The sequence below is a fragment of the Phyllopteryx taeniolatus genome, chromosome 7, assembly GCF_024500385.1.
Source record: "Phyllopteryx taeniolatus isolate TA_2022b chromosome 7, UOR_Ptae_1.2, whole genome shotgun sequence".
In the NCBI taxonomy this organism is placed as follows: Eukaryota; Metazoa; Chordata; class Actinopteri; order Syngnathiformes; family Syngnathidae; genus Phyllopteryx; species Phyllopteryx taeniolatus.
Genome location: NC_084508.1, coordinates 14,037,624 through 14,050,130, shown reverse-complemented (window position 1 = coordinate 14,050,130; position 12,507 = coordinate 14,037,624). Strand labels below are relative to the sequence as shown.

Sequence of the window (12,507 nt, the reverse complement as noted above, 5' to 3'; positions counted from 1 at the left end):
ATAAGATTATGAATTTGTCTTGAAAGCAACATATTTATTTCTTGGAGGAAAAAAGCAGTTAATTTTCTTTTTATAAATACTAATAAATAAATAGTATGACTATATATAAATACATAAATAAACAAATAGTATAAGACTAGTCTTATAAAATTACAGCTTTTCTTTAAAACAATTTACTTCGACTATGTACTTTCTTCAAAACAATTCTTTTTTTTTTTTTTTTTGTCTTGAAACATAAATTCATGACAAATATTTTTTCCAAGACAAATTCATCCATTCATCCATTTTCTGAGCAGCTTCTCCTCACTTGGGTCGCGGGCGTGCTGGAGCACATCCCAGCCATCATCGGGCAGGAGGCGGGGTACACCCAGAACTGGTTGCCAGCCAATCGCAGGGCACATACAAACAAACAACCATCCGCACTCACATTCACACCTACGGGCAATTTAGAGTTGTCAATTAACCTGCATGTATGTTTTTGGGACGTAGGAGGAAACCGGAGTGCCCGGAGAAAACCCACGCAGGCACGGGGAGAACATGCAAACTCCACACAGGCGGGGCCGGGCATTGAACCCGGGTCCTCAGAACTGTGAGGCTGACGCTCTAACCAGTCGGTCACTGTGCCGCCACCAAAAAAACTATATATTTTTAAAATCATTCATCATTTTTTTCTTTCCTAATTCTCAGCTGAGGCGAATGAACCTGATTGATTGAAAGTACAACCACCACTAATTAGGACACAGGTGTTGGGCATTAGTCCTCCACTGTGATTGGTCGTCAGAGCTCCTCAGCCTGCTTAAAGTCTGCATGCATCTGGTCTGAGGTGTGCTGTTTCCAGTTCTTCGTTGCCATTATGAGGACTCACCTATTTGCGATTCTGCTCTGGTGCGCTGCAGCACTTCCTAGCATCCTTGCGGTGCCGTCTTTGCCAGCAGTCACCTGTGACAAGGAAAGCGTGGCGGTGGCTGCGAGCCTCGGTGTCCAACACATCAATAGAAAGCATGAGCATGGATTCAAGTTCAAGCTGCAGGTGGTCCAGAGCAGCAATTATCAACAGGTTGGCACTATTCAAGGTTATTTTTTGTTGTTGTTGTTGTCTTTGTCCTTTATCTGTAAAGCAGAAAGGAGGATGTGTATCCCTTTTATGCTATAACATTTTTATTGTGTCGCTGGACTTCTTAAGCTGCTGCTGTTGTTTCTTAATATTTTGATGGATATTTGAAAGTCAGAGTTGAACAGAACAAGATTTCTAGAAGGGAGTGAGAAACGACAAAGCAGTAACTGTAAATTATATACCTGGAGCAATGAAACATTGGATATGAATGTTTTATGGGGCAGTAGTGCTACACCCTGTGAGGGGAAGCATACAGGACAAGGGTTGTGAACCCGGCTGTACAACTGAAGTTTGGTGGGAGTGGTGATGAAAATGTATAGGTCTATAGGACCAGCGTGTGAGTGAGGGGATACCCAAGCAATTTACCTATTCAGGAGTTATTTGTCTTAAGTGAGTGGCCCCACACCCAGTGAATAAATCCCCAGGGGTGTGTTTCTGCAGACAAATGCATGTGAATTAAGAGTTTTGCATGCACAATGACTGACAAGTGTCCTGTAATTGCTGTGCCTGCACCGGGGAGGCCGAGGACCCCACCAAGTCAATTGAGAGGCGGGCTCGGGCCCAGGAGTCCACCCAAGAGCAGCCCGGTGGACTGGACACGTCCCACACAGAAGGACCCAGGTCGGTCTGCCGGCCCCACCGAGGTGACCTGAAAACTGGCCACTCGGAGGCCGCAGGGCCCCAATGCAGCTGTTCCGAGGGCGGGACTGTGTCGCTTGTTTGATGGAAAGGAGGGCGGGTAGGGGTACCTGATGACAGGGAAAGGATAAGGGGGGGTCACTTTTTCAAGTTTTAATGCAAACTCGTTGATTTTCTGAGGTGGAAGTTTTTTTTTTATTCTATAGAAATCTGAAGGATGGTTTACTCCCCCCCCCCCATTTTCATGAATGAAAGCCAGAGCAACTTAGTTTCTCCCCCACCATGACCTCACACTGCACTTTGGCAGGCCCAGTTTGGAAACGACTTTCAAATGTCACATTCTTTTCAAGCTTTTTGACACGTGACATGTTACAAGCCTTGATGTTTGTGAATGTAATCACCTAGTGTGGGATCATGTGGCATAATCAGTAAGTCCACAAGGGTTGACTCATGATGGAGAGCTGTTTATGGCAGAGCATTAAAAATTTAAAAAGTTTGGATTGTCTGTTCCTCCATCCAGGTATCAGGAGGTTGCCACATAGATGTGAATGTGAAGCTGGTGCAGACCAAATGTCACTTCACCAACCCCAAACCTGATGACCAATGTGAGCTGTGGCGACTGGATGAACGGGTAAATATGAATTTGGCCCTGAAAGATTACAGTTGCTCATGTAGGTGACATGCTAAGTCTGCTGTTGTTGCTTGTTTAGGGTGCAGTGGCCACCTGCAGCATTGAATTTTGGGTGATGTGGGGTGTGGCCAAAGTCACCAGACACGAATGCATCACCAGACCAGGTCACAATTGCTTTGTCATGTTTCCTTGCCTTTCTGAAACTAAATATTGTGGAATCCATGCTTTTGACTTTACGGTGCCATGCCACCTGTGTGCAGAACTTACCAACGAGGAGCTGGTGACAATTTGTCCCTCTTGCCCAAACTTGTTGCCTCTGGATGAGCCGACAGCTGTGAAGGCGGTGCATGATGCTGTGGTCAAGTTCAACCGGGAGAGCAAACAGGAGAATTACTTCACCCTGATGGAAGTGGCTCACGTGACAATGGGGGTGAGGACTGTTTTCCTTTCTCCGTGCTCCGTCATGTCCTTAAAAACAAATTATCCTTCCTTTCTTAGTCCTTTGAAACCATCGGCACGATTACCTCGCTCATGTTTGCCCTGGTTGAGACCACGTGTCCCAGAGGTGCCAGGAATACTTTTGTGCCCTGCATGCCTCGCTGCCCAGACAGAGCTGTGAGTTGACTTTTATGCTAATGGATGGTCAAAGATGAATACTTCCAAACATAAATGGCTCTGTTTTGATTTGGTACTTAACGGCTTGTTCTCCCCACCTCTATTAAGCATCACGCCTTTTGTCAAACCTCTTACTACAACTTGCACAGACAAGTGGGAAAACTTGAGTGTGAATTATATCTCCCAAAAGTAAGTCCACACAAGTGCTACTTCTACTTGTACAGTGTCTCATTGTTCCACTTTTGTTCACCACAGAATCCAGGCCCCCATCCATCTGATGTCCCAGAGCCCGTGTGCAGGCCGTTGTTCCACCAAAGCCCAGAAGCTTGTGTTTGCAAGACGCTGCTGAACAACCCCAATCATGCGATCCACAACATTTGTCCATTCCCCCTTAAGTGATGTCATTGCTTGTCAATTTGATTGTAATAAAAAAAAAAAAAGGGAATACTTTGCTGGCACTTGTCTGTGGTCATAGTTGATTCAAGAACACTTCATGGCTGTTTGTTTCCTGAAGTTGGCTTCCTAATGCTTGTCTTGGTCAATTCTAAAGTGGTACCCCCATGAGTAATTCATTCTTGTAGCTCAAAACAATCTTGTTTCATGACTGGAAATGCCATTAATCTGTTCCTGCCCCCCCCCCCCCCCCCCAAGCCATGTATTCTTGAGTAACTCTTTACCTAATATAAACATACAGGAACATATATTTCAAGAATTAAACTGACAAAAACTGCTGTCACACTTTCTCCACTTGTGCTGCTTGTGGTGTACCTTGACCACTGGCGGAAGTATCAAGATGCTGTTAATGGAGACATCCAAATTCCTCTCAGCTCATCAGTATGACACTAATTCTTTGCAAATAAGCAAACATGCCTCGTGTATATGATCTTTGTACCAATGTTGCTGTTCCGAGGTTCCTTAAAGGGTAGCAACACTGCCACAAATGCTAATTGTTAGCCTGTGTCAATTGTTTCCCAGTTTAGCTGTTAACATGCTACTCTTAACGGTGTAGACAAACTGCTGAAGGAGAGCAAAGTCTGTCAGATCCATTGACTGTTAAATGAGTGCTTGTCAGGGATTTGAACCCAGGACCTCACACACAAAGCAAGAATCATACTCCTAGACCAAAAAACTGATTATCTGGTAAAATGCTAGTTTTACCTGTGTAGACACGACTGGAGCAAACTGATTTTGAATACAGATGGTCTGACTGCTCTTCTCAGACAGCATCTGACAACACATTGCAACATGGACTATGAGTACAATCTCATTTACATTTTAATGGAACATACAATGCTGTTGACCAGCCCTGCTGCTCTTCACGTTTCCTTCTATGTATAGCCTCCACTTAGGAAATACTGTGAATGGACATTTATTCAGCAATCAATTTTTGTTTTACAGTACTGTACACATGCAAGTCTGAATTTAGACTTGCAGGCTTTCAGTGTACAGTAGTACCACAACATGCCAGGTAGGACTACTGGAACAGATGCAGCCTAAGAGCAAGAAGCAGAGAAGGTGCCCTACTAAGCTTACTTACTAGTCATTCTCACAGAGCAAGGAGAATATATACCGATTAGTATTGTTGGATGCGCTGTTTGTATGTGGTGCTGCTCCATGTGTGTTAAAGGAGACATATTTTGCCAAACCAACTTTTTCTAGTATTTGGGATATGATATTGTCTCTATGGTGCCTCAGTAAATATGAATACAATCAAATTGTTTGAAAGGTTTATAATTACTGTAACATTGATACTCGTTTCGATTAGCCCAACTATCATGTTTTGAATTATTGAGCTGCTTTTTCTCTTCAGGACCTGGACAACTTGCTGAATTCAATCAATTCTGCAAGCAAGAGTGGGCCAAAATATCTCCACAGAGATGTGAAAGACTCTTTGGCAGTTATAGAAAAGGCTTCATTTCAGTCGTTGCTGCTGAGGATGGCCCAACCAGTTAATAGGTTTAGGGGGCTATTACATTTACACACAGGGCCAGGTAACGGAATATTATTTTATTTTTTCTTTAAAAATGAAATCACAATTTAAAAACAGCATTTTGAGTTCACTTGGGTTATAATTGTCAGATATGTACCTTTCTTTGACGATCTTATACATTAAAGTGGGGAAACTATGCAAAAATCTAAGAATTTGAGAACGGGGCCAATAGTTTTTCACGGTACTGCGTCCACATTTTCAGTTTGTCTGTTTGACAGTAAACTTCAACTGGGAGTGACAAATAAACAGATTGAAGCAAATTCGATTTGCCCCTTATTGGGAGAACTGTGCGAGCACGAGTCTTCTCATCATTTTTTTTTCAAAGTGTTCAGTTTGTGTGATTTCACAAGTTTAAATGTGTGTCAAGCATGTGGAAGGGATAAAACTACATAAAAATGTATTTTTACAAGGTGTTTGTATGTTGCTGATTTTCCAGACGATCTGGCAACTGGTCCACCCGCTACCTGGCTCTGTTGTGGACCCACACGCGACAAAACCGAGATAGGCAGTGAAATACTGGATGACGCTGGTACGGCTAACGAGCTAGCCGGCCTCGCTAACCCTGTGATTGGTTGTCGGAGATAAACTTTTTTTTTCTTGAAAAATATGGCTATTTTCATGATTAGTTTTTCTTGAATTTTTATTTTTTTCTACAAGAGATTTTTTGTTACAAAAATAAGATTTCTTATTTTATTTCAACTTTACTGTCAAAAGACTACAACATTTTAGTGGGAAAATATAAAAAACAAAATAATTCTCATAATATTATGAATTTGTCATGAATACATTTCTTGGTAAAAATAAATCTTTTTAGATATACTTTTTTCTCATGAGTACAATACTTTGTTCTCCTAAAATTAGAGCTTTTCTTTAAAAAAAATCTACTTAAACTATGTAATTCAAAATAAATAATTCAAAACATTTTCTTGAATTTTTTTTTTTTTTCTTGAGATTAGTTTTTGACTTGAAACAAATTCATGATAAAAAGAAAAATGTCTCTTAAAATAAAAATATATTTTCTGAGAAAGAATCTCCACTTTCTCCCAAAAAAAAAACACTTTTTTCTCCAAAAAAACCTATATATATATTTTAAATGATACTCCAGTTTATTTTTTCTTTCCTAATGATCAGCTGAGGTGAATGAACCTGATTGATTGAAAGTACAACCACCCCTAATTAGGACACAGGTGTTGGGCATTAGTCCCCCACTGCGATTGGTCGTAAGAACTCCTCAGCCTGGTTAAAGCCTGTTTGCGTCTGTTATGATGTGTGCTGTTTCCAGTTTGTTGCTTTCGTCATGATGATTCACCTAAATGCGGTTCTGCTCTGGTGCGCTGCAGCGCTTCCTGGTCTCCTTGCGGTGCAGTCGTCTTTGCCGGCAGTCACCTGTGACAAGGAAAGCGTGGCGGTGGCTGCGAGCCTCGGTGTCCAACACATCAATAGAAAGCACGAGCATGGATTCAGGTTCAAGCTGCAGGTGGTCCAGAGCAGCAGTTATCAACAGGTTGGCACTTTTTGTTTTTTGTTTTTGTTGTCCTGTTTGGCTGTTAGGTCAAGCAGTAGGAGGATCTGTATCCCTTTTTATGCTGGAACAATTTTACTGTGTCACAGTGGACTTTTTAAGCTGCTGTTGTGGCTTCTTAGTATTTTGATGGATATTTATTGGGTGGAAAAGATTTTAAATTTTTTTAAATTCTGAAGTGTATGTGTGTGCACGGTGGCAGGCCCAGTTTGGAAAGCAACCTCAAATGATGCCTTTTATAGCTTTTTAACACTCATACTTAACATGTTTTAAACCTTATTTGTTCTAGCATGGTGAGGGTGGGATCATGTGGCATAACCAGGAAGTCCACATGGATTATCTCAGGAGGGGGAGATGTTTATGGCAGAACATTTTCAGTTTGGATGTCTGTTCCTCCATCCAGGTATCAGGAGGTTGCCACATAGATGTGAATGTGAAGCTGGTGCAGACCAAATGTCACTTCACCAACCCCAAACCCGATGACCAATGTGAGCTGTGGCGGCTGGATGAACGGGTAAATATGAATTTGGCCCTGAAAGATTACATTTGCTCATGTAGGTGACATGCTAAGTGTGCTGTTGTTTCTTGTTTAGGGTGCAGTGGCCACCTGCAGCATTGAATTTTGGGTGATGTGGGGCGTGGCCAAAGTCATCAGACACGAATGCACCACCAGACCAGGTCACAATTGCTCTTTGTCATGTTTTCTTGCCTTTCTGAAACTAAATATTGTGGAATCCATGCTTTTGACTTTACGATGACATGCCACCTGTGTGCAGAGCTTACCAACGAGGAGCTGGTGACAATTTGTCCCTATTGCCCCACGTTGTTGCCCCTGGATGACCCGACCGCTGTGAAGGCGGTGGATGATGCTGTGGTCAAGTTCAACCGGGAGAGCAAACAGGAGAATTACTTCACCCTGATGGAAGTGGCTCATGTGACAATGGGGGTAATGACAGGAAAATGGGCGAAAAACATTCTCCTTGCTGCGTCATGGAGTTTTAACAAATTATCTTTCCTTTCTTAGTCCTTTGAAACCATCGGCATGATTACCTCGCTCATGTTTGCCTTGGTTGAGACCACGTGTCCCAGAGGTGCCAGGAATACTTTTGTGCCCTGCACGCCTCGCTGTCCGGACCGAGCTGTGAGTTGATGTTTATGCTAATGGCTGGTCAAAAATGAATACTTCCAAACATAAATGGCTCTGTTTTGATTTGGTACTTAACGGCTTGTTCTCCCCACCTCTATTAAGCATCACGCCTTTTGTCAAACCTCTTACTACAACTTGCACAGACAAGTGGGAAAACTTGAGTGTGAATTATATCTCCCAAAAGTAAGTCCACACAAGTGCTACTTCTACTTGTACAGTGTCTCATTGTTCCACTTTTGTTCACCACAGAATCCAGGCCCCCATCCGTCTGATGTCCCAGAGCCTGTGTGCAGGCCGTTGTTCCACCAAAGCCCAGAAGCTTGTGTTTGCAAGACTCTGCTGAACAACCCCAATCAGGCGATCCACAACATTTGTCCATTCCCGCTTAAGTGATGTCATTGCTTGTCAATTTGATTGTAATAAATAAAAAAAAAAAGGATACTTTGCTGGCACTTATCTGTGATCATAGTTGATGCAAGGACACTTCATGGCTGTTTGTTTCCTGAAGTTGGCTTCCTAATGCTCGTCTTGGTCAATTCTAAAGTGGTACCCCCATGAGTAATTCATTCTTGTAGCTCAAAACAATCTTGTTTCATGATCGGAAATGCTATTAAACTGTTCCAAAGTCTGTCAGATCCATCAACTGTTAAATGAGTGCTTGTCAGGGATTTGAACCCAGGACCTCACACACTAAGCAAGAATCATACTCCTCGACCAAAAAATATATACCGGTTAGTATCGTTGGATGCTCTGTTTATATGTGGTGCTGCTCCATTTGCGTTAAAGGAGACATATTTTGCCAAACCATTTTTTTCATGCATTTGGGGTGTAATATTGTCTCTATGGTGCCTCAGTAAATGTGAAATATGAATAAAATTGTCCACACCTTCCTGAGTTCCAGACAATTTTCTGCCGAGAGGCCTGAAATCAGGTCATTCGAACTTCTCCAGCTTATCTACGTTGCTAGCGAAGATCTCTGCCTTCCCTTTCTGCTCCTGAGCCAGCGGTGTCACTAAAAGAACTATGTGTGGTCTCACAAGTGGGTCTTCTACATGGAGGCAACCAATCAGAGAAAATGGGGCGGTCTTAGCCAAATATGGACAAAGCGGTAACAAAACTGGGTCAAACAGAAGTAGCGATCAGAGGGGCCTTTTCTGGACCCGTGTATGACAAAACCAAGGTGTTTTTTTTTTTTTAATAAAATTGACACTTTTATATTAAGTCCAAGTTATAGAGAGTCACTCAATAGAGGTCTAATTAGCCAAAATACAGGACCTTAAATCAGCAGTTGTTTGAAAGGTTTATAATATTAAAATATTTTGTTTTCAAAGTGCTAAATTTAAGTGTGTTTTCACAAGTTAAAATGTGTTTAAAGCATGTAGAAGAGATAAAACTACATAAAAATGTATTTTTACAAGGTCTTGGTATATTGCTGATTTTCCAGACGATCCGGCCACTGGTCCACCCACTAGCTCGCTCTGTTGTGGACCCACATGCGACAAAACCGAGTGAGGCAGTGAAATACTGGAGGATTCTGACGCCGGAACGGATAATGACCTAGCGGGCCTCGCTAACCCTGTGATGTTTGTTTAGAGATACATTTCTTTTCTTGAAAAATTCACTTTATTTTTTTCTTAAAATGTTTTTTAAAAATTGTTTTCTTACAAAAAATGATTTTTCTACAATATTATTTTACTGCCACTTTATTTACTGTTTATTACATTTTAGTTGAAAAATAAGTAATATATAATTATTCTCATAAGATTATGAATGTCTTGAAAACATTTATTTCTTGGTGAAAAAAATTAATGTTTATTTCCTTTTAATAAATACTTTTTTTCTTATAAGACTTTATTCTTGTAAAATTACAGCTTTTCTTAAAAAAAATCTGTTTTCTTGAACATTTTTTTTTCTTGAGATTAGTTTTTGTCTTGAAACATAAATTCATGACACATTTTTTGTAAAATGAAAAATGTCTTAATGTTTTTTCTCAAAACCAAAAAACATCCTATAAAAAACTATAATAATAATAATAATTTTTTAAAAAGATATCCAGTTAATTTTTTCTTTGCCAATGCTCACTGAGGTGAATGAACCTGATTGATTGAAAGTGCAACCACCACTAATTAGGACACAGGTGTTGGGCATTTGTCCTCCACTATGATTGGTTGTCAGAGCTCCTCAGCCTGGTTAAAGTCTGCGTGCATCTGGTATGATGTGTGCTGTTTCCAGTTTATTTCTTCATCATGATGACTTACCTATTTGGGTTTCTGTTCTGGTGCGCTGCAGCTCTTCCTGGCCTCCTTGCGGTGCCATCTTTGCCGGCAGTCACATGTGACATGGAAAGTGTGGCGGCAGCTGCGACCCTCGGTGTCCAACACATCAATAGAAAGCATGAGCATGGATTCAGGTTCAAGCTGCAAGAGGTCCAGGGTAGCAAATATCAACAGGTTGGCACTTTTCAAGTTTTCATGCATGCTAGTTTTTTTTCCCCCTCTCTTTTATGGGGGTGGGGTGGTAGTCTTTTTTTATTTTATTTTTTTATTTTATTTATTTTATTTATTTATTTATTTATTTACTTGTGAATGAAAGCTGAAGCATCGTGTGTGTCCCAATGACCTCACGCTGGACTGTGGCAGGCCCAGTTTGGAAAGCACCCTAAAATCATGCCTATTATAGCCTTTTTAAACACTCATACTTAACATGTTTTAAACCTTATTTGTTTGGGCATGGTGAGGGTGGGAACATGTGGCATAACCAGGAAGTCCACAGAATGCTCACAAAGATTGACTCAAGGGGAGGGGGACATGTTTGTGGCACAACATTAACAATTTGAAAAATTTGGATAATGTCTGTTCCTCCATCCAGGTATCAGGAGGTTGCCACATAGATGTGAATGTGAAGCTGGTGCAGACCAAATGTCACTTCACCAACCCCAAACCTGACGACCAATGTGAGCTGTGGCGACTGGATGAACGGGTAAATATGAATTTGGCCCTGAAAGATTACAGCTGCTCATGTAGGTGACATGCTAAGTTTGCTGTTGTTTCTTGTTTAGGGTGCAGTGGCCACCTGCAGCATTGAATTTTGGGTGATGTGGGGTGTGGCCAAGGTCACCAGACACGAATGTACCACCAGACCAGGTCACAACCGTTCTTTGTCATGTTTCGTAGCCTTTCTGAAGCAAAATGCAGTGGAGCCTCAGTTCCCAAACTTTATTTGTTCTGAGATTGAAACATGATTTCCCTTTTGAAATAAATTGATTAAATGAAATGTACAATATGGAAGGTAGATTAGGGGTAAATTGTGCAAAGAGATTTTATTTTTTATTTTTTTTTGCTTTGCTTTGCTTGCAGTTACTTTTTTTAAAACTACAGTTTAGCTTCCTACTATAACACCATCACTGATATCACTTTCTTAGGTGTGGACTGAGGAGAGCAAAAAAGTTATTTGTGAATCTTCCTTTTTTTTCTTCCTCCTGGACGCTGAACAAATGCACTTTTTTTTTTTTTTTTTTTTTTTTTTTTTAAATTGTAACACTCCAACAGGATTGGTTCTTCAATTTCCCCCAACAATCTTAAAATTTACTTTTCAGCTCCTCTTGAAATAAAATCCATGCTTTTGACTTAATGTTAACATGCCACCTGTGTGCAGAACTTTCCAATGAGGAGCTGGTGACAGTTTGTCCCTATTGCCCAAAGTTGTTGCCTCTGGATGACCCGACAGCTGCGAAGGCAGTGCATGATGCTGTGGTCAAGTTTAACTGGGAGAGCAAACATGAGAATTACTTCACCCTGATGGAAGTGGCTCACGTGACAATGGGGGTGAGGACTGTTTTCCTTTCTCCGTGCGCCGTCACGTCCTTTAAACACAATTATCCTTCCTGTCTCAGTCCGTTCCAACCATCGGCACGATTACCTCGCTCATGTTTGCCCTGGTTGAGACCACGTGTCCCAGCGGTGCCAGGAATAGTTTTGTGGCCTGCACACCTCGCTGTCCAGACAGAGCTGTGAGTTGACTTTTATGCTAATGGGTAGTCAAAGATGAATGCATCTAAACACAAATGGCTCTGTTTTGATTTGGTACTTGACTGTTTGGTTGTTCTCTCCCCCACCCCACCCCCCAATTAAGCATCATGCCTTTTGTCAAACCTCCTATTACAACTTGCACAAACAAGTGGGAAAACTTGAGTGTGAATTATATCTCCCAAAAGTAAGTCCACACAAGTTATACCTCTACTTGTACACAGTGTCTCTTTGTTCACATTATGTTCACCACAGAATCCAGGCCCCCATCCGACTGATGTGCCACACCCCGTGTGCAGGCCGTTGTTCCACCAAAGTCCGGAAGCTTGTGTATGCAAGGCGCTGCTGAACAACCCCAATCAGGCGATCCACCACATTTGTCCATTCCCGCTTAAGTGATTTCATTGCTTGTCAACTCTATTGTAATAAAAAAAAAAATGGAAAACTTTTCTGCCACTTATCTGTGATCATACTTTATGCAAGAACACTACATGGCTGTTTAGTGTTTCTGAAGTTTGCTTTCCTAATGCTAGTCTTGGTAAAGTCAAAATTTCTTATTAAAGTGGTACCTTAAGAGCAATTCATTCCTTGGCCTCACTTGTAACTCAAGCATCTTTCCTTATTGGAAATGCCATTAATCTGTTCCTGCCCCCTCCCCCAAAATAATTTTTTAGAAAAATAAAATGCAAATGGAATACAATGTTGATTTTCAGTGCTATTCAAAGTGAAACTTAGAATTTCAGACTTTCCTTTGATCGCTAACAAACTCCAAATTGAGTACCTTGGGAACATTTTAATATTGTTGAGAGCTGCAATATTCAACA

The 12,507-nt window shown here is 41.2% G+C and overlaps 3 protein-coding genes across 3 annotated transcripts; all 3 read left to right on the top strand.

Moving 5' to 3' along the window:
- The first annotated feature begins 777 nt into the window (after positions 1–777).
- Positions 778–3,428, top strand: LOC133480828 (antihemorrhagic factor cHLP-B-like). The gene is made up of 7 exons (XM_061779462.1): positions 778–1,057; positions 2,274–2,384; positions 2,464–2,548; positions 2,645–2,814; positions 2,883–2,999; positions 3,108–3,188; positions 3,255–3,428. Exons 1-7 carry the CDS (start codon positions 854–856, stop codon positions 3,396–3,398), a joined length of 912 nt encoding a protein of 303 aa, XP_061635446.1. The 5' UTR covers positions 778–853; the 3' UTR covers positions 3,399–3,428.
- Positions 3,429–6,240: 2,812 nt separating this feature from the next.
- LOC133480836 (antihemorrhagic factor cHLP-B-like) lies at positions 6,241–8,286 on the top strand. Its single transcript, XM_061779481.1, has 7 exons — positions 6,241–6,493; positions 6,915–7,025; positions 7,105–7,189; positions 7,288–7,457; positions 7,536–7,652; positions 7,761–7,841; positions 7,908–8,286. The coding sequence occupies exons 1-7, from the start codon at positions 6,287–6,289 to the stop codon at positions 8,049–8,051; spliced, it is 915 nt and encodes a 304-aa protein (XP_061635465.1). The 5' UTR covers positions 6,241–6,286; the 3' UTR covers positions 8,052–8,286.
- A 1,581-nt stretch (positions 8,287–9,867) lies between these two features.
- On the top strand, positions 9,868–12,139 carry LOC133480861 (alpha-2-HS-glycoprotein-like). Its single transcript, XM_061779534.1, has 7 exons — positions 9,868–10,108; positions 10,527–10,637; positions 10,717–10,801; positions 11,313–11,482; positions 11,551–11,667; positions 11,790–11,870; positions 11,939–12,139. Exons 1-7 carry the CDS (start codon positions 9,905–9,907, stop codon positions 12,080–12,082), a joined length of 912 nt encoding a protein of 303 aa, XP_061635518.1. The 5' UTR covers positions 9,868–9,904; the 3' UTR covers positions 12,083–12,139.
- The last annotated feature ends 368 nt before the right edge of the window (positions 12,140–12,507 follow it).